Genomic DNA, 27,537 nt, shown 5'->3' with positions numbered 1-27,537 from the left:
TGTATTAGAAATGGTTTTCTAGACCAATACGTCGAGGAACCAACTAGAGAGCTGGCCATCCTAAACTGGGTGATGTGTAATGAGAAGGGACTAATTAGCAATCTTGTTGTGCGAGGCCCCTTGGGGAAGAGTGACCATAATATGGTAGAATTCTGTATTAAGATGGAGAGTGACACAGTTCATTCGGAAACTAGCGTCCTGAACTTAAGGAAAGGTAACTTTGACGGTATGAGGCGTGAATTGGCTAGAATAGACTGGCAAAGGATATTTAAGAGGTTGATGGTGGATAGACAATGGCAAACATTTAAAGATCACATGGATGAACTTCAGCAATTGTACGTACATCCCTGTCTGGAGTAAAAATAAAACGGGGAAGGTGGCTCAACCATGGCTAACAAGGGAAATTAAGGATAGTGTTAAAGCCAAGGAAGAGACATATAAATTGCCTAGAAAAAGCAACAAACCCGAGGACTGGGAGAAATTTAGAATTCAACAGAGGAGGATTAAGGGTTTAATTAAGAGGGGGAAAATAGAGTACAAGAGGAAGCTTGCAGGGAACATAAAAACTGACTGCAAAAGCTTCTATAAATATGTGAAGAGAAAAAGATTAGTGAAGACAAACGTAGGTCCCTTGCAGTCGGATTCAGGTGAATTTATAATGGGGAACAAAGAAATGGCAGACCAATTGAACAAATACTTTGGTTCTGTCTTCACGAACGAAGACACAAATAACCTTCCGAATGTACTAGGGGACAGTGGGTCTAGTGAGAAGGAGGAACTGAAGGATATCCTTATTAGGCGGGAAATTGTGTTAGGGAAATTGATGGAATTGAAGGCCGATAAATCCCCAGGGCCTGATAGTCTGCATCCCAGAGTACTTAAGGAAGTGGCCCCAGAAATAGTGGATGCATTGGTGATCATTTTCCAACAGTCTATCTGGAGGGTAGCTAATGTAACACCACTTTTTAAAAAAGGAGGGAGAGAGAAAATGGGTAATTATAGACCGGTTAGCCTGACATCAGTAGTGGAGAAAATGTTGGAATCAATCATTAAGGATGAAATAGCAGCGCATTTGGAAAGCCGTGACAGGATCAGACCAAGTCAGCATGGATTTATGAAAGGAAAATCATGCTTGACGAATCTTTTGGAATGTTTTGAGGATGTAACTGGCAGAGTGGACAAGGGAGAACCAGTGGATGTGGTGTATTTGGACTTTCAAAAGGCTTTTGACAAGGTCCCGCACAAGAGGTTGGTGTGCAAAATCAAAGCGCATGGTATTGGAGGTAATGTACTGATGTGGATAGAGAACTGGTTGGCAGACAGGAAGCAGAGAGTCGAGAGAAATGGGTCCATTTCAGAATGGCAGGCAGTGACTAGTGGAGTGCCGCAGGGCTCAGTGCTGGGACCCCAGCTCTTTACAATATACATCAATGATTTGGATGAGGAATTGAGTATAATATCTCCAAGTTTGCGGATGACACTAAACTGGGTGGCGGTGTGAGCTGTGAGGAGGACGCTAAGAGGCTGCAGGGTGACTTGGACAGGTTAGGTGAGTGGGCAAATGCATGGCAAATGCAGTATAATGTGGATAAATGTGAAGTTATCCATTTTGGGGGCAAAAACACGAAGGCAGAATATTATCTGAATGGCGGCAGATTAGGAAAAGGGGAGGTGCAACGAGACCTGGGTGTTATGGTTCATCAGTCACTGAAAGTGGGCATGCAGATATAGCAGGCGGTGAAGAAGGCAAATGGTATGTTGGCCTTCATAGCTAGGGGATTTGAGTATAGGAGCAGGGAAGTCTTACTGCAGTTGTATAGGGCCTTACTGAGGCCTCACCTGGAATATTGTGTTCAGTTTTGGTTTCCTAATCTGAGGAAGGACGTTCTTGCTATTGAGGGAGTGCAGCGAAGGTTCACCAGACTGATTCCAGGGATGGCTGGACTATCATATGAGGGGAGACTGGATCAACTGGGCCTTTATTCACTGGAGTTTAGAAGGATGAGAGGGGATCTCATAGAAACGTATAAGATTCTGACTGGACTGGATAGGTTAGATGCGGGAAGAATGATCCCGATGTTGGGGAAGTCCAGAACCAGGGGACACAGTCTTAGGATTAGGATTTAGGACTGAGATGAGGAGAAACTTCTTCACTCAGAAAGTTGTTAACCTATGGAATTCCCTGCCACAGAAATTTGTTGGTGCCAGTTGATATATTCAAGAGGGAGTTAGATATGGCCCTTACGGCTAAAGGGATCAAGGGGTATGGAGAGAAAGCAAGAAAGGGGTACTGAGGGAATGATCAGCCATGATCTTATTGAATGGCGGTGCAGGCTCGAAGGGCCGAATGGCCTACTCCTGCACCTATTTTCTATGTTTCTCAGCCCCTTCCCACGTTTAGATTGCTATAATACTTGGATTAACCAAGGCTAACTGTAACTAGGATGGTTCTCTTGCAAGAACTGTGAGTATGAAGAGCAATGCAAGCTCCTCCAGGGCTTAGTGGTTAATACACCATGTGGTCTACAGATATACTGACTGGAAGGTCCCAGGTTGGATCTCCAAGATGGGTTGTCTCAATCAAGGGAGCAGATAAGGTTCTACAATTGGCCTCCATGTTCCTGAACTGTGGAAGAGAATAAACAATCAGGGTTCCTACTCCTGATCCCAATCCAGTGACTCCTGCTGTAAAGTGGATGTATGTGGACATTTAAGTGCGAACAATATCAGGCTCTTCTGCAATGCCCCTTTCTCTATGGTTCAACAGCCTGCTGATATAAACCATCAAGACCCACCTTTGAAGAATGGCCGATTGGGCAAGATACCAAAGAGTAGGTGCTCATCCAAGAGTAAATGTCTTCAGGAGAAGAGGGAAGACAACTGGGGAGAAAAACTCTTCAAAAATGAAAAGTTTCTTCTACTGCTTGCAAATGTTCCAATTGTACGTAAAGTGGTGGTGATGGACCCTGAAGCAAAGCCCACACTCCCCAATTGCCGACTGAACTGCAACATTGATGGCAGCCTGGGAATCGGCTTCTCACCCACGTTTGTGGCTATGAGCACTCTAATTTTGGGGGATACACAGGCAGCAAGTGCTAATAGGTTATTCAATCAACTCAGATTGATCCTGCCATGCACATAGATCAACAACATATATTTATATAGCACCTTCAACGTAGTGAAACATCCCAAGGCGCTTCACAGGAGCATTATGCGATAAAAATTTGACACCGAGCCGCAGTAGTAGAAATTGGCGCAGGTGACCAAAAGCTTGGTCAAAGAGGTAGGTTTTAAGGAGTGTCCTGAAGGAGGAAAGAGGTAGCGAGGTGGACTGGTTTAGGCAGGGAGTTCCAAAGTTTGGGGCCTAGGCAACAGAAGGCATGTCCACCGATGGCTGAGTGATTACAATCAGGGATGCTCAATAGGGCAGAATTAGAAGAGTGCAGACATCTCGGGGGGATGGGGAGACAGTGGGGCTGGAGGACATTAGAGAGATAGGGAGGGGCGAGGCCATGGAGGGATTTGAAAATAAGGATGAGAATTTTGAAATTGAGACGTTGCTTAATCGGGAGCCAATGTAGGTCAGCGAGCACGGAAGGGGTGGGTGAGCAGCAGGGGCCACTGTTTACTGATCAGGAATCCTAGCTGATTCTTTCCCTCCTCAGCCTGCTGTCATGACCTCATTGCTGGGTGAGATCTTCACTTTGCAGAAGGGCTTGATGCTCTCAACGACAACCGCCCCCGAGTTCTGCCCTACCTTCCTATCTTTCTCGTACTTATTCCAGACTTCACCAGTCAGGCCACCCGAGGCTTCGCACGGCTTGTCGGGTGGGACGATGGTGTGGTTCACAAGAGCTGATAGATGTGTGCGGACTGTAGAGAGGTGACGGCAGTACGCTAACCCTGTGTGCAGAAACACAAAAGCCTTTCAGAACAACTTTTAAATTCTCCGGAGCAAATGTAGATGCTCATCACGAACGGTTTAAAAAAAAACGACCACATGCACTCAATTGCATAGATTGGATTGCAAAACAGCTTCAACTAAAGCAAGTGATCGGAAGCAGTAGGGGGATACAGGGATAGATTCATAAACCACTCCGGCTTCAATTGCAGCTTTTAATATCTGGCTAATCGTTTGAATACAGGGTATTGGTGAGGCCACACTTGGAATACTGCGTACAGTTTTGGTTTCCATATTTAAGAAAGGATATACTTGCTGTGGAGGCAGTTCAGAGAAGGTTCACTAGGTTGATTCCGGAGATGAGGGGGTTGACTTAATGAGGAAAGGTGGAGTAGATTGGGCCTATACACATTGGAATTCAGAAGAATGAGAGGTGATCTTATCGAAATGTACAAGATTATGAGGGGGCTTGACAAGGTGGATGCAGAGAGGATGTTTCCACTGATGGGGGAGACTAGAACTAGGGGGCATAATCTTAGAATAAGGGGCCGCCCATTTAAAACTGAGATGAGGAGGAATTTCTTCTCTGAGGGTTGTAAATCTGTGGAATTCGCTGCCTCAGAGAGCTGTGGGAGCTGGGTCATTGAATAAATTTAAGACATAGTCAGTTTCTTAACCGATAAGGGAATAAGGGGTTAAGGGGAGCGGGCATGGAAGTGGAGCGGAGTCCATGATCGGATCAGCCATGATCGTATTAAATGGTGGAGCAGGCTCGAGGGGCCGTATGGTCTACTCCTGCTCCTATTTCTTATGTTCTTATGAATGCCACATGATCACCCATATGTACCCGATTCATCACAAAAATGTGGATTCGAAATAATTTCTAAATATTTTTCCCTGCCCTCCACAGAATCTGTCCCTGATATTTCTGTATCCATACTTACATCCATAAAATGCCCTTGAAACAATTTGCCTCTTCATATTCTCACATAGCAGCTTCAATGGAGTCCTATGACAGAAGAACCAGAGATTTTCAAGAGCATCGATTCCCGTGGGTTAATGTTGCTGTTTAGCTGTAACACGTCACAGTCTATGAATGTTTATTCTCCATATTCTAGACACAAAATACACCCTTTCTTTAAAAGAATTTTCCAACATACACCATGTGAATTTCTGTTGCCAGGCACCATATATATTGCCAATATTGGGGGAAACTGGGTGGGAAGGGTTACCATTCTCTCCTCGTCCCCACTCCCAATATGGACCATCTTTATTGGTTCAGGAGGGGAGTGAGCAACACCCAGAAAAAATAGTGCAGTGTTAACCAGTGGGGCCAGTACTTGAGTATGTTGGCAAAAGAAGCTCGATAGTCAGATTTAACTTGAATTAGATTAAAATCACAATGTTAGTTTGTCATGCCCTCATACAAGGCAGTCAATCGATGAATGGAATTTCACCTTGTGATATGGGGCGATAAGAAAGAGAGTCAAGTTATGAATTGTCAAAGAGATAGTCAAATTGTGAATCTAACCCCTGGATACAACAGAATAGGAGAAACCAATGACATTGGCACAAGAATCACCTTCTGATAAAGCTCAGAGTTAATGACTGATATTAATGCACATCCTTTACATTCATATCTGAGATCATTAACTCTTCCCACCCAGTTTCCCCCAATATTGGCAATCACCATTTTTGTTTATAAAATGAGTTAATACTGACTATGACCCCTGTGTGGGAGCCAACTTCACCATCTGTGCCATCAATAGACAATATATTTATTTAATTGCTAATCTGTGTTGAGTGAGCTGATCTCAGAGTAGCAATAAATATGGGGTACGGTAGCATAGTGGTTATATTACTGGACTAGTAATCCCAAGGTCTGGATTGATGACCCAGAGACGTGAGTTCAAATCCCTCCACGGCAGCTGGGGAATTTAAATTCAGTTAACTGAATAAAAAGCTAGAACAGGTAGTATCTCTCCAGTCCGGGACACTTTAGTCTGGAAACATCCCTGGACAGGCATCAGTCCCGGCATAAAATAATTGTGTTTGGGGCTAAATATTCACCCTTCTCTTTTGTGGTTATTTGCCCCATTAAATCATCGCTGCGTGGTGAATATGCCGGCAATTCATTTTATAGATTTACTTGAAGATGGCTTTGGGGAACGTCCATTTTATCACTGCCTTCTTGCAGAATTGCCAGCAGAACATGTGACTCGTGAAGGTAGAATTTCCTTTTTGCTTTGCTGCTTAGCACATATTTAGAGTTTTGTGCTATTGACTTGGCCTTTGTATTTATTTGCTTATCTGTTTGAGTAAGTGCTTAAAGGAAGCATGACTTGATCTAACCCTGGTGCACAGTAGGCTTCTGCGCAGAACGCGTCCGGGTCATTGTCAGCAGCATTGTCACCAATTGACCTCCCGTGGTTCGGAAAATTCTCTGGTCCGGCACCGGTCAAGTCCCAAGTGTGCCGGACCAGAGAGGTCCAACTGTATCAGTAATGGTGACCATGAAACTACCGGATTGTTGTAAAAACCCACCTGGTTCACTAATGTCCTTTAGGGAAAGAAATCTGGTCTAGCCTATATGTGACTCCAGACCCACAGCAACGTATTTGACTTTTAACTGCCCTCTGAAATGGTGGCTCACCACCACCTTCTCCAGGGTAATTAGAGGTGAGCAATAAATGCTGGCCTTGCCAGCAACGCCCACATCCCATGAACAAATAAAAAATGGTGCGACAATTTGCCTCAGTGTCACTGGGGTAGGAAGAGGAAAATAAGCCAGGGTTGTTGAGTAGTCAACAACTTCATTGTTGTCGTATCGTGTGACTACCAGGATAGTAGAAGGTGAACTTGATGGATCGTGGTCTTTTTTTCGTCTAGCAATTCTTATGTTTCTGTTCTCAATTGCTATCCAGTGACTCTTGCTGGAAAGTGCATGCACATGAATGTTAAGTGGGCAATGGATAGTGCTCCCCATGGATCGTCTGCTGACAGTCACCAACTACAGACAGGTTGAAGAATGGGCACACGGCAGAGGTATCAAAGGGCTACTAATACCCTTGATCTGTCTCCCACTATGAGTCAGAGCCTTTCAGGAAAGGAGAGTGCAGCGCTGGAATTCTCTCTCTTTTTCCCACTTCCATTTCCTGAGCTCACATCGCTATGTACCTGTTTTCAGGTGGGAGAATTACATGTCCCAATACTTGGCCAGCAAAAGCCAATACTAAAACTTCCACTGTCCCCTCCCAGAGGCGAGATGCTCAGAGTAACCAGGGGTTACGGAGTCATCTTCATTTGTTGGCCTATAAGAGCTCAGGAACTCATCACCAGTATGGATGGAAGGATTGTACTACGAGGGAGCCAGAGAACTCAAAACAACAGATCAGGACACTACCAGTTAACTTATGTTATATTATATATGCAGACTATCGATATACTCTCTGTGTAGCCACTGTATGGTTGCATAAGATGGAGACTTGTTTACCTGATGTACTATCAATAAGGTTTACACTGTGTATATACTATGCTGGCACCAATAGAGGGTGCAACTGATGGAGACCAGTGTTTCTTGCCCTGGTGGCAGGGGCTGTATATAAAAGGGTAGCCACCATGCGGCTGCCACACTCTGGAGTTATGAATAAAGGACCAAGGTCACTACAGTTTGAGTACAATACATTGCCTCGAGGAGTCATTCATAGGTACATTACAGACATAGCACGTTACATGCACAGCACGTTACATGCAAATGGATGTAAAAGATCACAGAAGACTATTCAAGGAGCAGCATGGAATTCAGTCAGTGTCCTGGCTAAAATTCTGCCATCAACCAACAACACAAAAAAAAATCTTGTTTGGGAGGCCTTGCTGTGTATTAATTGGCTGCCACAATTACCTTCATAATGACAGTGACTGGGATTCAGAAAGTAATTAATTGGTTGTAAAGTCCCTATGGATGTCTTGAGGACTGATATACTGCTTATAAATACAAAATATTTCTTCCTTTTGTGCTACTAAGTCAACTTTAATTGGAATGAAAGGCAATTGCTTTTTTTGCACAACCTGCAAATGTAACTGATCCTTGCTTTCAGTTGGGTACACACTGATGAAACGTTGACCTGTTCCCTTTACCTGTCATTTCCACAGCTGCAGCAGTTGGGCATATCATAAGGAGAATCATTGGTGGAACAGGACAAACAGGAGGAACCTTGGCTGCACAGATCTCCCAGCTGCCAAGGAAACTGAGTCGAACTGTATCCATGCATTTCCAACAATTCACTAGGATCTGGAAAAAAAAAAGGAAAATTTGGCATGTATTTGAGAGATACTTTCCCCCTGAAAATAACACATTGTTTTACAAGCTGTTTTGGGATTAAGTGTTCTTTCTGTGCTACTTTAGGTGAAAGGTTAAGAGTTTCCAAAAAATATTACTTCAAAGTTGTACTATAGTTAAAAAAAAAATCTAATGAGGATAAAATTCCATAATTTAACTTTAATGTCTGGCTGTATGATCTATCTAGTCTTTGATGACTTTAGTTTATTTTTGAAAAAAGCATCTTTCAATTTAAAAAAAAAATGTTTTTGCCTCTAGAAAGCTATTTTTGGAGAGCAATGCAGGAATCAGGTTATAAGAACATAAGAAATAGGAGCAGGAGTAGGCCATTCGGCCCCTCGAGTCTGCTCCACCATTCAATAAGATCATGGCTGATCTTCGACCTCAACTCCATCTTCTTGCACTATTTCCCATATCCCTTGATTCCATTAATACCAGTCCATGTTTTACACAGAATTTACAGCACAGCTCAGAAACAGGCCATTCAGCCAATTGGCCTATGTCATGTTCATGATCCACATGCACCTCCTCCCACCCCTCTTCATCTAACCCTAATCAGCATATTAATTTTTGATTCCTCCCCATGAAGAAGTTCTTCCTGACATCGACCCTAAACTTTCCTTTCGCCAATTTTAATCTGTGCCTCATTGTTCTAGTATGTTGGCACACCTTTAAGTAGTGCTCTGGATTAATATAATTTAGGCCATTTAATATCTTTTTTAAAAAATTGACAGGGTCCACTCCTTTCAAGGTGAAGGGTGTGTGTAGGGAGGGGTATGTGGTTTGGGTTTGTCAAAGAGTCTTAAGCAATGGCTGTTGTACTGGAGTTTGTAATATAGCAGACAGGGTTAGTGATGGGCTACTTTAATTAGATTTTACTTTCTATACCCCGCATGGTCCTCATCTGGGAGTCAAATCGGTCTCCTCCTTGCGTTTTGCGTCAGATGAGGAGGGGGTGCTTCAGCCAACTGATGTTCCAGTCACAATTACTACCTTAATCAGCTAGTGAGCTGCATGCTTAATTGTGGTGCAAGAGCTTGGTTTAGTGCCAGTTTTTAAAGCCCAGCGGGAATTGAATCTCCAAGGTGCTCCGTGTGGAGACCTTCTGGTGGGCCGAGAAACTGGAAGGCAAGAGTGTCAGACAAGCTGGGATACGTACAGACCAGAAATGGCCCACGTTCATTCCCTGGTTCGTTGGTGATCTTCACCAGGACAGCAACTTTAGTGCTATAGTTAATCTGGGTTGGGTTGGAGGAGGCATTAAAATAACTCGGGGCTTCTTCTGCTCCCAATCCCAATCCAGTGACCACTGCCAGCTACCAACTGCACTGGGAGCTTGGTGGTGGTGCTTATGCTCCGCCCCAGTTGTACTCTTCTCTTCATACTGGAGGCATTGGTCATGTTGGGGTAGGGTATAATTGCATGGATGCGTGCCAGCGTCCTTTTGGTATCTTGCCAAAGCCTAGACAATGAAAGCTGGCAAGCTATTTACACCTGGAAAACATTGCAGACAAATCTGCTATACTGTACACACATTGAGCGGCAGGGGTCACTCGATAGCGATCAGGAGTGGGAACCCGGACGGATTTTGCCCATTCCTATCCCACAAGCACTGAAGCCAATAGTAGCTTAGCTATTGCCACCCTAGCTAAAATCAATTAAATCACCACCAGACCACTAGAAGTGGTTGCTGGAACTCATCTGACAGATAACTCCACGTAACAGCCAAGAGAGAGAGGCGCTTCATCCCATCATGTTTGGACTCTCGATTTGAACCCAGCGCCTCAACCAATCTCTGAATAATAAAAAAAATTCTCCTGCTGCGTTTACACGGGTGCTCATTTAGTTCTGATTTTGAGAAACCTGTGTTTTGTCAACAATTTTCCCACGTCTATGTGAATTTGTTTCCTTTATCCTGGCGGCAGAATCGCAGACCCAAGATTCTTGTGCGTCTGCAGTTCTGCAGCCAAATTCTTTTTTTTTTTAAAGTGTAAACAGGAGGATTCAGCTCCGGATGCTGGTGCAAACTAAACGCACAGAAACAGAACAAACACAGTAAGTGTGTGGAAACTCGCAGTTGGTCAGGCAGCATCTGCGGAGAGAGGAAGGTAGGGTTAAAAGCGACCTAAAACGTTCACCCCTGCCTTCCTCTGCCCACAGATGCCGCCCCAGACCTGCTGCGATTTTTCCAGCATCTGCATCACTTGGCCTTTTCTAGCACAAAAATGGCTCTTCTGAGTCATCTTTTGTTGCCCTGCCGCAATTTAAATATTGTACGGCACGTCCTGTTGGAATGACGAGACCTTACTATGGTTCTGTAGGCGTTCTGCTTGGTGCGATGGAGTCACAGAAGCTGCCTCTGTTCTCCCACTTAAAATGGTCAGATCAACACTGAAGGGAGGCATTCCACAACTTTGTTGAAAAGCTGAGCAGTGATTTATGATTTGAATTTTCTTGAGCAAAAAATATCAAATGGGAGACAAATTAATATCAGCCTTCCTTTGAAGAGAGACTTGGAGGGGGAAATTTTAACCTAACCCATCCATCGGGAAACTTTTAAAAACTTCGATCACGGGATGTGGGCGTCGCTGGCAAGGCCAGCATTTGTTGCCCATCCCTAATTGCCCTCAAGAAGGTGGTGGTGAGCCGCCGCCTTGTACAACTGAGCAGCTCGCTAGGCCATTTCAGAGGGCAGTTAAGAGTCAACCACATTGTTGTGGGTCTGGAGTCACATATAGGCCAGACCAGGAAGGACGGCAGATTTCCTTCCCTAAAGGACATTAGTGTGAGCCAGATGGGTTTTTACGACAATCCGGTAGTTTCCTGGTCACCATTACTGACACTAGCTTTTTGATTCCAGATTTAGTTAATTAACTGAATTTAAATTCCCCAGCTACCGTGGTGGGATTTGAACTCATGTCTCTGGATCATTAGTCCAGGCCTCTGGGTTACTAGTCCAGTGACATAGCTACTGTTCCCAATAAATTGGTGGGATTGGGTGGACCCACCGTTTTACACCCCGCCTGATTTTACGCACCATTGGAGAGCAATATTGGGCGGGGTGTAAAACCGGCGTACCACCCGATCCCGTGGATTTCCCACCCATCAGGTTAGGTTACCCCGATAGCTTCAGTGAGCTCTACTTGAGAATTCCGAGAGACTCATCCAAATCCCATCAGGTGGGAATGATTGTAAGGCAACGTGCAATCCCACGGATTTGAAATCAGTATTTTAACCATTACATTTAATGGGTATGTTTGCATTTTTTTTTAAAAACTAGATGCTTTTCACGTTGGGCCCTTTACAGAAGTCTTGAAGATGAGAAATCTTCTTGATCAAAGTTAGATGCTGATGAATCGGCTGTTTTATTTAAATCTAAATGGAGGTGTCTTGTTTGGCTCTCTTGCCTCTGTGAATTCCGTGGAGTTCAGGACCTCTCTTGGGCAGTTCACTGCAAGTTTTTATTTTGCACCATTCATGCAGGACTCCTTTTAATTTCCAGGCAATCCTGGTGTCCATTTAGAACTGCCTAACCTGGTCTAACCTTGCTTTGATTAGCTCTTTGCTCCAAAGGATTTTCATACGAGGCACATTTGACCGGAAGGGAGTTCAAACCAAGTGTTCCTTGGGTTGAAAAACCCCCAATACCCAGGACCATCCCCACCCCGTTGATTCAGTAACTTTATCCAGCGAGTGGCTGAGCCACAACAGATAAGGAAGGTCCCAGGTTCAATTTACAGTTGTGCTGATCTCAGGCATTTAGTCTCCTCTCCGTTCATGATCACTAACCAGAAACCTCTGCTGCAATGGGAGTACGCTTGTGTGGGTGTCGAGCAAAACGGGTTCAGGCTTGGCTGTGGTACCTCCAGGGCTTGAACAGCCTGCCAACGCTCAAGGGCAAAGTTCACACATTTAATAGGTACACACCAGCAGAGGAGGTGAGGAAACGTCAACACTTAACCATCTGATCGCAGAGTAATAAGACAAAGAGAATAGATTGGATTGAAGTGTCAAGTTCCAATGTGGATTAGAACTGGATACCCTATAAACTGTTTAACTCGACAGATTTGGGTGGGTGAAAAGGTCACTGACAGTTTAGTTTTAATCCTCCATTAAATATAAACAAAACTGTTATGTCCACGTAGATGTTTCAGCTGCTAGAGGGAGATTCCCCCATTGTTAGGTTATTATTGGACAGAACGGCAATTTGAAAATCTTCCTGCTTATAAACATGTTTTGCCTACCAAAATGTTGAGGATACAAAAAGGAAAATACTGCGGATGCTGGAATCTGAAATAAAAACAAAAAATGCTGGAAATCTCAGCAGGTCCAGCCGCATCTGTGGAGAGAAACGGAGTTAACGTTTCAGGTCTCTGACCCTTTGTCAGTTCTGACGCTGGATCGCAGACCTGAAACATTAAAAATGTTGAGGATGTAATGTCGAATGCAACTTTCAAGAATGCATAAGAGTACCCAAAATGAGGAGAGGTGCATTTTGACAGGAAAGTAATAAACAGTTAGAGTAATTAGAGGTGCAATGTAGGGACCAACACCATAACTACACGATAAAACTATCCAAGCAGATGCTCGGTTTGTGTTGAGTTAGTTGATCTTAGCTTAGGTGGCAAAAGAGGTGCTACAAATTGGCATCAGTGCCTCTGGCCTAACTAAGAAGGGGGATGGTGGTGGGGTGGGGGGGAATTGGCCAGGATTCCCTCTCCTGATTACTGTCCAGTCACCTCTGCTGGAAATAGGTTGTGTGTGGACGTTGGGCGAGGAGAGAATCTGGCCGAACTGATGACCGTTTGTTGACGAGCTTGTCGACATCCACTGTCTCGGGTCACACGTGCTGAATGGTCACTACACAGGTCAGCCTGCAAGCTTGGAAACGCACCCCAACAGGAGTCAGCAAGTATCGGGAGGGGTGGGGGGGGAAATAAATCGCTTCTTGTAAATCAGATGACGTATTTAACAATCCAGACACTTGAGACAATGGAAATAAGACAGAAACATCTAAATTGAAGAGATTCTCGTCATTTGATGCACAGAGATAAAAATGAAATTCTATTCTTTTCTTTTTTTAAATTGCATGGTCTAAATGGGACTGGATGGGTCCAGAGCTTAAGAGCCTGTACTAATCACATTTCCGCAGGCATTTTACAGATGCAATTGTTTATGATGCTGAAACCAAAAAGAAAACGTTTAAAAAAAAAATTATAGCAATGACGTGTTTCTGCTGTGTTTTTGGAGCATAAAGCTTTCAACTTGTTGTGCATAAAACATGCATTAGTGACACTAATTCAAAGCAGCGAGATTCATCATCGACAGGAAGTAAAATTGGAGTCTTTCATCATCATTCTGGGGTACCTTTCCCTGATCGGTCACATAATATATACTGGACATAGAATTTTTAAGGTAATCAGCTCCAATGTGATTAAACTTGTATCGACAACAGAACATCCATGAATTATTCAGCAAGAATTTCCTCACGCTTCCGACAATATCGAGCGTAGTTGGCACAATAAAAAAAAACACAGACCAGAATTTGAATTAAAACCGTCCCATGACATTTACAGTATATATTATTAAAAAATAAACATCTTGGAGTGATTACAAGGGGCTATTCTAATCTCAGGAGTTCAGAGGGCAGTTAGAACATGCTTGAGCTTTACGCCCACTGGACTGCCATCTAAACCCTTTTATTAGGTGACTGCCTTGGGACCACTCCCATCACAGGTGCAACGTCCCAAATCCGGAATTTCGAAAACCGGAATTGTCCAAAAACCGGACATTTTTGAGGCAAAACCTGAAATCCGACACGGATTCGGTTGAGGATTCCGGATTTCAGACAAGAAAATCAAGTCTGAAATCCGGAACCCTCGACCGAATCCGTGCCGGATTTTGCCAGATTTCGGACCCCACCGCTCAAAACCCGGCACGGATTCGGTCGAGGATTCTGGATTTCAGACTATTGATTTTCTTGTCTGAAATCCGGAAAAAACCCCAAAAAACAGAACAGAGTCGGCCCTGAGGATTCCGGATTTCAGACGTTGTACCGTATCTGCTATTTATTTTTTTCTCTGTACAAAAAGGAGAGCACACAACTGTAAAATTCCGCATGCAGCCAGGCAACTAAAGCTAGCGGGAAAGGAAAATTGAAACATAAATGAAAGAAGGTCGAAACAGGTACAAAGGAAGGGAAGGTGGTTCAATGCAATATCAGCCGTGATTCACATAACGACACTTAAGGCAACTAAAAAGCTTAGGGCCTGGGAACAAGGCAAAACGCAGGCAGACTGGGAGCGTTGAAAATATATATATATATATATAAAAAAAATCATAATAACTAAAAGAAAAATGCTCTTCACCTTAATTCTTCAGGAAGCAGTTGGCCGACGTGTATCATTTACTGCCGCTTCTTATTGGTCGAGTTACCCCCCCAAAAAATTCAGTGGGTATTGCACAGAATTTTTATAAATTTTTTAATTTGTTTGTTTTTGTGGAAAGTGTGATAAGAACCTGGTGAAATCAGAACCTCACAGAACCTAAAGAAAAAATAAAAACCTGATGAAAAGTTGAAAATAAAAAGAATAATCACTTGGTGAAGAATTACAGTGAACAGCATCTTGTTTATCCGGAAGAGTTTTTTTTCCCTTGTAGCCACATGCACAGTTCAAGCATGTTGCAAAAAATTAAAAGCAAGGGCGAGCAAATGGGAAACAACAGTGTTGTCATTACCTTCAAACCATCAGCAGTGTGTCTAGAATGTAGTGATCTTTCTTTAGAAGGTTTGCAGTCCGTAGTACACCAGTAAATGAACTGCCCCCCCCCTCCCCACCACCAAACTATTTAGTGGGAACATTGACAAAGTGAATTCACGCTGTGCGCTGGTGGGGACAACCAGATTAACGTGTTCGCGTAAAATTCACCTGTCCGCTATTTGAAAGAGGATGTCAAGTCAGATGGGTCCATGCTTTTTTTTCCTCAAATCTCGGGCATTACTCAAGAAGAATTCAGTCCATGCTTTATATGCAAATAGTGTTTGTTGAGGTCAATGTGGCATTTGTAATGGGGCCGGGGAAACACAGGAATATTAATAACGATTACATTTACATGCACTGTTCATAAATATAAGGCTTAGAATATCCCAACAGTATATTTACATTAGAAAGTAGATGCAGTGTTACTAAGTACCCATAGGTGGCACTGGCGGGTGGCAATGCATTCGCACTGAATAATGCAAAAAGTCTAGTTTTAAGCTGCTGACTGTGGAATATAGTTGGCACGGAGGAGCAGCGAGAGATTGTAGAGCGACGTGATTGGGGCCCAGGAGAGGCGTGAGTTACGGGGCCCAGAAGAGGCGAGGGCCCAGGGGCAGCACGGGCCAGCCCACACTGCGATATGTGTGCGCACTAGGACCGGGCAGCAGAGCTGGTCTCCAGTCGTCTTGATTAACCCTTGCCACTGGGCCAAGACCTCGCTCTGTCAAGCCCGTGTGGTGGCTGGTGTGCAACGGCCACCGCACGTTAAAAAATCCACACACAGGCATCTTCCACCCTTCAGGATGTAGTTCGGGATCTGGAATATTAGGTTCTTCATTGAAACACCTGTGAACTCATCCCTTTCTGGCGTGGAAGCAAGTCATCCTCGATACGAGGGACTGCCTATGATAATAGTTATTCCAAACTGCTTTGGACTTTGGATTTAGCTTTTCTGTTTTTTTTTAAAAGATTAAAGTGTAATGCTTCAGTCAACTTAATGTGAAAATGAATTTGTTTTCTCCATGACAATTTTCTCCTCTCTCGAAGATATTGATCTTCTGCTTGGGTAATGTCGTGTCAGCTGTGACTCTGGGTAGCCCTCTCACCTGAGTCAGAAGATTATGGGTTCAAGTCCCACTCCAGGGACTTGAGTACACAAATCTAGGCTGATACTCCAGTGCAGTGCTGAGGGAGCGCCGCACTGTAGGAGGTGCCGTCTTTTGGATGAGACATTAAACCGAGGCCTCAGGTGGACTGAAAGATCCCCGGTGTCCTGGCCAATATTTACCCCTCAATCAACATCACTAAAACAAATTATCTGGTCATTATCACATTGTTATTTGTGGGAGCTTGCTGTGTGCACATTGGCTGCCGTGTTTTCCACATTACAACAGTGACTACACTTCAAAAAGTACTACACTGGATGTAAAGTGCTTTGGGACGTCCGGTGAGTGTGAAATGCGCTATACAAATGGCAAGTCTTTATCTTTTTTTTCTTTTCACAAAGTCAGCCACCCTCTGGCCCCTCACCCAGTAGCAGCGGTATGTGTGTCAGAATAAACAGTGAGTGTGAATTCAAGGGATATCGCCGTCCAGCCTGGTGTTGTCCTCACCACTGACCGAGCTTTGGTCACCTGTCCTAATATCTCCTTATGTGGCTCGGTGTCAAATTTTGTCTGATCATGCACCTGTGAAGCACCTTGGGGCATTTGACTATGTTAAAGGCGCTATATAATAACAACTTGTATTTATATAGCGCCTTTAACGTAGTGAAACATCCCAAGTCGCGTCACAGGAGTATTGTGATAAAATTTGCCGAGCCACATAAGGAGAAATTAGCGCAGGTGACCAAAAGCTTGGTCAAAGAGGTATGTTTTAAGGAGCGTCCTGAAGGAGGAATGAGGTGGAGGGGTTTAGGGAGGGAGTTCCAGAGCTTAGGGCATTGGCAACAGAAGATACGGCCACCAATGGTTGAGCGATTATAATCAGGGATGCTCAAGAGGGCAGAAATAGAGGAGCGCAGACTTCGTCGGGGGTTGAAAATAAGGATGTGAATTTTGAAATCGAGGTGTTGCTTAACCGGGAGCCAATGTAGGTCAGCGAGCACAGGGGTGATGGGTGAGTGGGACTTAGGACACGGGCGGCCGAGTTTTAGATCACCTCTAGTTTATCTAGGGTAGAATATGGGAGGCCAGCCAAGAGTGCGTTGGAACAGTCAAGTCTAGAGGACACAAAGGCATGGATGAAGGCTTCAGCAGCGGATGAGCTGAGGCAGGGGTGGTAAATACAAGTTGTCCTATAAATACAAACACGAGTGGTCATCATTGTTGTTGTCTACACATGCACACTAGTTCTAGCAAGGGTCGTGGGACAGCAATTAGGAGCAGCAGCCCTGGCCAATGGTCCCACCCTCTGACCCAAAGAGAACCGAGAGGCCAATTGCTGCAACTCTACTGCTGCTCAGCTGACTGGGAGCTCGAGCCTGGGGTTTTCTTGGTCTGTAGGCCTCTGCTGGTCACTCGCTAAACTTGCTGAGTCATTTGTGGAGCCCAAGGGTTATTAATCTACAGGGAAGTGAAAATGAACTTTAAAAGAGAGAGAGAAAAAGAAATCAGTGTACTAAAAGTCCAAATGAATTTCAGTATTTTTAAACATCGGTATGGTGAAGTGATGCCAACACTGTTGAACCTGGAGATGAGACTCTGTACGCTGGGTGCACTGCACATCTTGCATATCACTTCAAGTGTGATTAGGGCAAACTGCATAAAAACCTTTCATCATTTTAGGAGCTGTGAGGTTCCGTGAGCAGATCATAGAAATCATTTCATGTAGCCTATCCTCGTCTTCCTCATCATCCTCGACAGAGATCGATCGGCTGGCAGCTAAGTGGTGGTAGTTAATAGTTACTGCTCAAAGAAAAGATTGAAAGGGCTGATGAGGAGCATGCCTTCACTGCACAGTTCACTTACACCCAAGCCCCCTGACAGCGACATTTAAGGGCGACTATTAGCAGGCCAAAAATTGTGCGCCAACCTCTACTATGGCCAGTATAATTTCTGCAATAATCTGCTTTAATTCATATATTCTTGTACCGTAAAACTTGTAGTAATGCATTGCAGTTAGAAAATGCACCTCTATCTGTTTTTGAAAGTTCATAGAATCATACAGCACAGAAGGAGGCCATATAGCCCATCGTGCCTGTGCCGGCTCTTAGAAAGAGCTGCCCAATTAGTCCCGCTCTCTTGCTCTTTTCCCACAGCCCTGCAAATATTTCCTTTTCATGCATATATCCAATTCCCATTTGAAAATTACTCTTGAATCTGTTGACACCGCCCTTTCAGACAGTGCATGCCACCAGGGAGCCCCAGGAATGGTTCTTATTTAATTTGTCCCCTGCTGCAGGCATTAACTCATTGTTAATGCAACATGTATTAGCTCCACAGTCACTGGTCATCCTCCTGGTTCCTCACCAAACTGGACAGTGCTTGTGCGTCAGCCTAGATGGTGAATGCTGGTGGGGTATTCAACTACAGAGGCATCACAGCACGAGAATAATCCGATGCAGCTGGAAGGGGTTGCATTCAATACTCAAACACACAAGTATAAACACATTCATAAATCTTCTTCATTTGTCTTTCATTCCTCCTCTGCAAAAAAGGTACTTTAAATGGGGGAGTTGCACCCCATCAATGCTTCCTTTAATAATCACATATCAATCCTTAATCTGTGCCGAAGTAGCTGATCCCCACCATGGCAGCAACTGGGGCTTTACAATTGGTCTCAATGTCTGCATTGAGTACGGTAAAATAGTCCAGGATTCCCCCATTCCCACACAGCAACCCCCTACTGGAAGGGAGCATCTGTAGACAGTATCGGATTTGGCGGTGATGCCCTCCACTGTTGGAAAGCCTGCCAGCACTCGCTGACAAGACTCACATCACAAGGTGGATGTGAGCGGACTGAAGCCATTTTAACCCAGTCTTAGTGCATTTGTTGAGAAAGATCCATCACCATGCATAAAGGGCATCCTGTGAAAATGTGCTCTCCTAGAGCAGAATACGAGTCCATTCTCTGGATAGAAATTCGACTTCCACCAAAATTAGGCACAAAGTGGGTGTGGCATTCAACTGCTTTGCCCGGTAAAGTGGGAGGAGACACACATACCAAATTCGGGTTCGTGCCTCGTTTCCATTCATTGGGCGAACTGTTGGTCTCCATGCTGGTTATCGGAACTTTGTCCATGGAGCTGAGGGGGGGAGGGGGGGGGCATTGGGGAACTTGTGTAGTAGCAATAGCATTTAAAGGGAGCCTGCACCTCTTAAAGGGGAGATGTACCTTACCAATACTGTGTGGTTCAGACTTGGAACTGGGAAAATCTTCTATGATTTCTACAAGGGCTTCTCAATTCTCAGATAATGCCATGGTAATCCTTACAAGTGGTGGTCAGCAGGGGAAATTAGGTCCTGTTTCCAGTTCACAGAGGAAGGGGGTCAAGGCAGTGCACACAGCAATAGTGGCCAGAGGTGGCTGAGCAGATGAATGCAAGTAACATAGCACCCAGTATCTGGCTGCAATGTTGATAAAAAAAAATCAATGATCTGACCAGAGCTGCCGAGATCAAACTCCGACTTGTATCACTCTTATTCTCTGCTAGGCCCTGCACCACCTGTAGCCCCAAGTGCTCTCAAACCTTCCTTCCCCCACTTCCCATCTCTGTCTTATAATCACAGCAGCAATGCTTCACTGAACCAGCATCTGCTCCGACTTGCACACTCTGCTATTGCCCTTCAATTACTCCCCTCACCTCTCCCCTCCACACACACAACTGTGGCATCTTTCATGCACCATCCACACTATCCACACAGCATCAGCCATGACTCAGTGGGGTAGCGCTCTCGCCTCTGAGCCACAAGGTTGTGGGTTCAAATCCCACTCCAGGGACTAGAGCACAAAAATCTAGGCTGACACTCCAGTGCAGTGCAGCATTCCCTCAGCACTATCAGAGGTGCCGTCTTTTGGATGAGATGTTAAACCGAGGGCCCGTCTGCTCTCTCAGGTGGACGTAAAAGATCCCATGGCACTTATTTCGAAGAAGAGCAGGGGAGTTATCCCCAGTGTCCTGGCCAATATTTATCCCTCAATCAACCTAACAAAAATAGGTCATTATCACATTGCTGTTTGTGGGAGCTTGCCGCATTTCCCACATTGCAACAGTGACTACACTCCATTGGCTGTAAAGTGCTTTGAGACAACTGGTGGTTGTGAAAGGCGCTATATAAATGCAAGTCTTTTATTCTACCTTAACGGGCATCTTCGCAACCCTTCAGCAAGGCACACACTCTCTTTTTGCAATAAGAGGGAGCAGACACACACAGGATAATGGCCACTGTCATCTCATCTCTATTGAAAATGGCCGCCATTGATGTTGTAGGTCGAGGTCAGCCCAGGAGCTGGCAAGGCCGGAGGATATGCTCCGCAGGGTGTTTGTCCATCTTGCCCTCAATGAACCCTCTCCCATGTACACTCTGCCTGGCAACCTGGTGCTGCCACTCATCGGTTTCCGTTAACCCTTGCCACCAGCTGTCACTCACTTCTCTTTCCCCCCCGTGACCAGCGCACTTTGGTGCCAGACAGCCAGCATATATTCATTCATGAATGAACCCATTTGCCTTGGCGAAGAGAGAAATCTGTGACTTGGGTACGGTAGCATAGTGGTTATGTTTCTGGACTAGTAATCCAGAGGCCTGGATTAATAATTCGGAGATGTGAGTTCAAATCCCGCCACACCACAGCCGGTGAACTTAAATTCAGTTAATTAAATAAATCTGGAATTTAACAAAAAAAGCTAATCAGTGATGGTGACCATGAAACTACTGGATTTTCGGAAAAACCCATCTGGTTCACTAATGACCTTCAGGGAAGGAAATCTGTCGTCCTTACCTGGTCTGGTCTATATGTGAATCCAGACCCACAGCAATGTGATTGGCTCTTAACTGCCCTCTGAAATGGCCTCGCGAGACACTCAGTTGTATCAAACCGCTGCAGCAAAGTCAGCACTGAGGGAGTATCACAGTTCAAGGCGGATCATCACCACCTTCTCTCGAGGGCAATAAATGCCTGCCTTGCCAGCGACACCCACATCCCATGAATGAATAAAGCTTTTAAAACTTGCTTGATGCAGGAATACACTGCGGATTGACTAATATTGCTTACGTGCTTACAACGCCTGTTGCAGCCTGGAATGCTCCTGAGACATAGAAATTCAGAGCCACCAAGTGGGTGACCCGGTGCTGGGCTGCAGGTTGGTACTGGAACAGCTGACCTGCCCCTGTAACAGCCTCCCCTGGTGAAGCAGAGTCATCGGAAACACTGCTTATCACTTAACTGGAGGCCTGTCATCTCTGGAGTTTAGAAGACTGAGAGGTGATCTCATCGAAACAGATAAGATTTTGAGGGGGATTGACAGGGTAGATGCTGAGAGGTTGTTTCCCCTGACTGGAGAGTCTAGAACATTGTCTCAGGATAAGGGGTCGGCCATTTCATACAGAGATGAGCAAGAATTTCTTCACTCAGAGGGTTGTGAATCTTTGGAATTCTCTACCCCAAACAATGCTGAGTCGTTGAGTATAATCAAGGCTGAAATAGTTGATTTTTGATTCTAGGGGAATGGAGGAATATGGGGATCGGGCGGGAAAGTAGAGTTGAAAATCAGCCATGATCTTATTGAATGACGGAGCAGGCTTGAGGGGCTGAATGGCCTTCTCCTGCTCCTAATTCTTATGTTAAGATGCTGTGGTCCTGTAAACTCGCACGGTGCAAGGTCTGCTGCACTGTCCACGCCTTTGCCCTCTTCTCCTATCTGCTGGTGATCTCCGCACTGACTTACTGCTCCTGCCACAGTGGCGGACACACACACACACACAGCAGTTTGTGCAGAAGCCCCTGGGCAGAGATTGTCCTCCAGCTCCCAACAAAATAACTTACAGCTATTTTTGTAGTTAAGTACAGCAGTCAGTCATCGCAGCCAGAAATGGGAAATAAAAGCCCTTTATCAGTCTAAAAGGACTAACCAGATACCTTGCCTAATTGCAGCTGAGGATCCCTTTAAGTAGCGCTGACAGAGTGTACCTCCCGACTGCTCCCGCCCAGGATTTGTGGGTGGGATTTGAAATGAGCAAAACCAGAGCTCGGGAAGTTGAATTTGGCAGAAATGTCCTTTAACAGATGCAAAACCTCATCTACATATATATTTATTAGGCGCCTGTTGGTTTTCTGCAGGAGTCCTGAACACCTAAAGCACACCTGGGTCAGTATGGTGTGGGGCACTTTCTGGTGGGCATTGGGTGCGAGAGATCACCAGGCAAAATTCAGAGATCTTTCGCCCATTTTACTAACGCAGAATAGGTGGCCGTGTTGAACTTCTCCCCCCTTCTACTTTAACTCCTCCGGTCTAACACTAAACACAGGAGTCTGGACGTATTTTTACCTTTCAGAATTCGAGACTTGTACTCTCAAAGTTGTTTGTGGGGGGGGGGGGGGGAATTATATCCGTGCAGGATATATTCATTTTAAATCACACTACATTCATCTCTCTATACTTTTGCACATAAAGTGACGGAACTCATTGTAGTAGGAGAGCCATTATGTTTAGTGTTTTCAGTCCACACCCTGGATACTGGCGGCATCTTTCACCCTTCTGCTCCTCCCTCACAGACAGACACACACATACACACACACTACAGTTTCTGCTGGTCAAAAAATCTTAACATAAAATTTGTTAAATTAAGACAGGTTTAATTCCTCCTACAATCGGTAGCTTTGACTAAATCCTCCCCCCCACCCCCCCAAATATATATGAATGCAAACATCTATGAAAGAAATCCCCTTTTCCTTAAGCCCTGTTGCAGAGGAGGTTTGCAAACCAGCCGGTAAAGCCAGTGTAAATTGCTTGCCTCGTGTCTGCAATATGTTAAAATCTCAGCGTGTGTGCAGGGAGATTGGTGACTTAATGCTGCCTGGTGCATGAACTCAATCAACGCAGCTTCTGGGAGATTTCACCCGGTTCTCATCCTCATTCAAATTGAATATCATCTTGACAGCAGGCGGTAATATAAGACCGGGAGATACCACGTTCCTTACAGCCCAGTGATTCCACATAATGCAATAATGAAAAGACAAACAAACATGTACCAAAATCAAAACACACTTCAATCAATCAAGAATATCAAGAAAAACACAATGATATTAAACTTCAGAAGTCAGCTCGGAATCAGCAGGTAACAGCGAGAGCAATAATTCATCAAAAATAAACTCACCGTAGTCATTCTTCTGCCCGGGATATATTATTCTGAATACATAATCAGTAGCGACTTCTTCCTCCGTCTGTTCTTCCTGCTCCACGGATTTGGCCCTGCTGTTTCTTTTCCGTAGTTTGGGAAAGACTTTGCCCTGGATGTTTGGGAAATAACAGCAGTCGCGTTGCTAGTTCTTCATTCGCGAATCAACTGGAAAAAGGACTCAATTCCGGCGTAATGTACAAACCGATTTAAAATTAAGAGGAACCCCGAGAGCCGATTGCTCTCAGTGCAGAGGTGATAGCTCCTGTACCCTTTCTTCTGGACAAGCCCATTCAATTCTTCCAGACCAATGGCGGCGGGGGGGGAGCGGGAGGAGAGAGATTTCCTCTATGCACTGTGCACAGGCTTGCCACTCAATAACTATCAAAAGTCATAAATAAAGAACCGGATTTTTGGATATCAAGTAAATCAAGGGATACGAGGATAGTGCCGGAAAGTAGAGTTGAGGTAGAAGATCAGCCATGATATTGTATGTGGAGCAGGCTCGAGGGGCTGAATGGCCTACTCCTGCTCCTATTTCTTATGTTTATGATTTTGCTACCGACCCAGGGAGGAATTCTGCTCTCCTGCCCCAGTCCTCAAAGTGATATAATGTACATTTTTGCTTTACACCAAGCTCTTTAATGCTTAATCTTATTCCCTGCTGAAAATTTTTACCTGAGGGTTCCTGGGAATCAAATAATAGATTATTTTTTACCATCCCAGTTTTCATCCCACCTCTCGAAGGCGCTGATTCATCCTGGGGCCCTGCCGGCCATCCAATATCTCATTCTTTATCCATAGGCCTCAACAGTGCACAATGTATAGTAGACAACAACAACTTGTGTTGATATAGCAACTTTAACGTAGTGAAATGTCGCAAGGCTCTTCACAGGAGTAGTAGGAGATAAAAAATTTGACATCGAGCTGCCTAAGTAGAAATTAGTGCAGGGTCAAAGAGGTACGTTTTAAGGAGCGTCTTGAAGGAGGAAAGAGAGGTAGAGAGGCGGGGAGGTTTAAGGAGGGAGTTCTAGAGCTTGGGGCCTAGTCAACAGAAGGCACGGCCACCAATGGTTGAGCGATTATAATCAGTGATGCTCAAGAGGGCAGAATTAGAGGAGTGCAGACATCTCGGGGGGAGGGGGGCTGGAGGAGATTACAGAGATAGGGAGGAACTAGGCCATGGAGGGATTTGAAAACAAGGATGAGAATTTTGAAATCGACGTTATAAGGGGTAATTTTAACCCAACATGCCGGGCGGGAAACCCACGGGATTGGGTGGAACGCCAGTTTTACACCCCGCCCGATATTAGTTCATTAGTACTAGTCTCAACAGAGAGGAGCATTGGGCGGGATGTAAAGCTAGTGCTGCACCCAATGCCGTCACTTTCCCCATGGGTGTGTTAGGTTAAAATTGCTCCCTTATGAGTGTAAGTTTTTTAATTGATAGACAAAGTGATAAAGTCATCAGAGCCATATTGAGACCAGAAAAGTGGCAGGTTCGATCCCTGTGCTGAATGAGCGGATCTCAGTAAGATTGGCTTCAGTGTTCCTGGATCAGGGATGGGGAAATCACCCAGCGCACCTGCTCTTAATCCCTATACAGCGCCCCCGGTGGGAAGTGTGTGTGTGGGGCCTCTGGGTGGAGAAGGGATCACGCTCAGCTCTGATGTTCTTCCCAACTGAATTAGCTACCAGCATTATAAGGACAGTTTACATAACATATTAAAAACTTCATTGATATTACTTCGAACTGTTCGACTGATGCACACATGGTGCTTCAAATATAAAGCAGCGTTGCAAGAATAAGCAACCCCAGCCTGTAACTAACTATTGACGCCTATCAATAACTATCAAAAGGCTTTTGCCGAGATATGTTGCTGCCTCCAATGGCACTGAGCAATGTGCTATAGTTGAGGATTGGACTCATGAATCTCGAGAAGTATGGTCCAAGGAAGTGCAAAACTCGGGCCTTTAATTTCTGTGGGACCTTGGAAGGAGGGACAGTGAAACAAACACACACCAGAGCAGGACTAAGTGGCTATGCCTCTCTGCTTGAGTGCCATTCATACACCAGCGCACATAAAATGACACCGAAAATGTTAACATACAAAAATAATGAGCAAGAAAAGTATAAAAGAATTTCTCTGATCCAAGTAACTAACAGTAAACTTTTATAGTTCAACAGTCCTTGCATCGGTCCCTTGTTCATGTTCAGGGGTGAATCTTTGGCCTATTAGCTGTGTTACATTCCTCATTAACAGCATTGCCATTATATATTCCATTATCTCTTCCATGTTAATTGAGGGGGGGGGGGAGGGTGGCAGCAAATGTTTTATTTTTATTTATTCATTCACAGGATGTGGGCGTTGTTGGCAAGGCCGGCATTTATTGCCCATCCCTAAATATCCAATGTGAAGATTCTGTCCGAGTTCAATTTATTGTCTCGAATGTTAAGTCCTTAGTCCAGCCAAACTCAATATAAGCCTCTTTTTAAAGAAAACATTGAACATACTGAATGTACTTCCAATTTTATTCTCAGATTTATAGTGCCTTCCCCTATCTTTTGTTCTTATTGATCCACTGATGAAACTGTAGACTGACTGCTGAGATTATTTGCTCTGTCGCAACATCCAAGAAAGGCCAAGACATTGCTTGGAGCAAAATATTTAAAGGTGCAGTTTCATGTCCTTTTAATCTTTTGAAGTGGGTCTTACTATGCATCAACGTCTGCGTTCCTATCTCCAACATATTCCTTTGAGCTTAAGTGGCCATTTAACCTTCTCTCACTCCAAACGGCTACACAGATTCCTCTAAAGCTGTGTTACCGCTCTGAAGTTTAACTTCATATCGCCATGGACCACAAGGTATACATCACCAGCAACCCGGGGCAGATTTTTCTCTTTTGCGCTTGGGTGTTAATTATTGCCTGGGTGGACCCCACACAGGAATAAATAGGTTAGAAAGGAACGCATGACCATAACGCAGCCAGCTCGATTTCCCATCTACCGTACAGACAGGTATGCAACTCGAATTCTAGAGCTTTCGATTATGTATTTGGTAAATGTCACACATTAGGCAAGGAAGTAAAGCAACATATGATTTTAGAACATATATGATTTTAGTTAAAGCTAATATTATAGGGCTGCATTTTCGGCTGTGATGATTTTGGGGCGGTAAAGTTTGCCCCCGGGAACAGTTTACTTCTCAGTAATTAAAATTAGGCAGCTGGGCCCCGAGTCAGGGGGCACAGCACTAAGGGAGGCGTTGTACACCTCTCTTGGACATTAGCATGGGACATTCCTAAGCTAAAGAGCCGGGCTGGGAGCGCTCCAATAGATGCTGCGGGAAAAAAAAACGAACCAAAAAACATTCCCAAAACATTGCCCACGCCACCACAACATAAATGGCAAAAATAATTTAGTGAAAAAAATCTTAGAAGTCCACTACTTACCTCTCTGCAGTCGGTATCGTCGGACCGCCTGATTTCCCAGGCATTCGCTGCGGGGCGAACGGGTCAGGCTGAAGTCAAAACTCGTGCCGGTGTCGCAACCAGGGGTGTTGCACACCAAAGCAACTCTTCCGGGCATTGCCGCAAAGCTGGACCCGAGGATCGCTGCGGGGCACTGGAGGCTGGCTGCCCGCCCAGAAGACCACACCACCACCATTGCTGCCACTCCGGGTGGGGGGGGGGGGGGGGAACGAACCAGTTGATGTGGTATATTTGGACTTTCAGAAGGCGTTCGACAAGGTCCCACACAAGAGATTGATGTGCAAAGTTAGAGCACATGGGATTGGGGGTAGTGTACTGACATGGATTGAGAACTGGTTGTCAGACAGGAAGCAAAGAGTAGGAGTAAATGGGTACTTTTCAGAATGGCAGGCAGTGACTAGTGGGGTACCGCAAGGTTCTGTGCTGGGGCCCCAGCTGTTTACACTGTACATTAATGATTTAGATGAGGGGATTAAATGTAGTATCTCCAAATTTGCGGATGACACTAAGTTGGGTGGCAGTGTGAGCTGCGAGGAGGATGCTGTGAGGCTGCAGAGCGACTTGGATAGGTTAGGTGAGTGGGCAAATGCATGGCAGATGAAGTATAATGTGGATAAATGTGAGGTTATCCACTTTGGTGGTAAAAACAGAGAGACAAACTATTATCTGAATGGTGACAGATTAGGAAAAGGGGAGGTGCAAAGAGA

At 44.8% G+C, this 27,537-nt stretch overlaps 1 protein-coding gene across 1 annotated transcript in view; it reads right to left on the bottom strand.

The window, feature by feature from the left end:
• sgsm2 (small G protein signaling modulator 2) overlaps positions 1-27,537 on the bottom strand; it is a 99,676-nt gene that overhangs the window by 20,153 nt on the left and 51,986 nt on the right. The window contains exons 10-14 of the mRNA XM_070858010.1: positions 23,317-23,449; positions 17,773-17,907; positions 8,039-8,192; positions 4,846-4,910; positions 3,758-3,903 (exon numbers count right to left, since the gene is read on the bottom strand). Coding sequence (XP_070714111.1) covers positions 3,758-3,903; positions 4,846-4,910; positions 8,039-8,192; positions 17,773-17,907; positions 23,317-23,449 — 633 coding nt within the window. The remainder of the gene's footprint in view (positions 1-3,757; positions 3,904-4,845; positions 4,911-8,038; positions 8,193-17,772; positions 17,908-23,316; positions 23,450-27,537) is intronic.

Source organism: Pristiophorus japonicus, chromosome 16 (genome assembly GCF_044704955.1).
Source record: "Pristiophorus japonicus isolate sPriJap1 chromosome 16, sPriJap1.hap1, whole genome shotgun sequence".
Lineage (NCBI taxonomy): Eukaryota > Metazoa > Chordata > Chondrichthyes > Pristiophoridae > Pristiophorus > Pristiophorus japonicus.
This window is presented reverse-complemented; position numbering and strand designations above follow the sequence as displayed.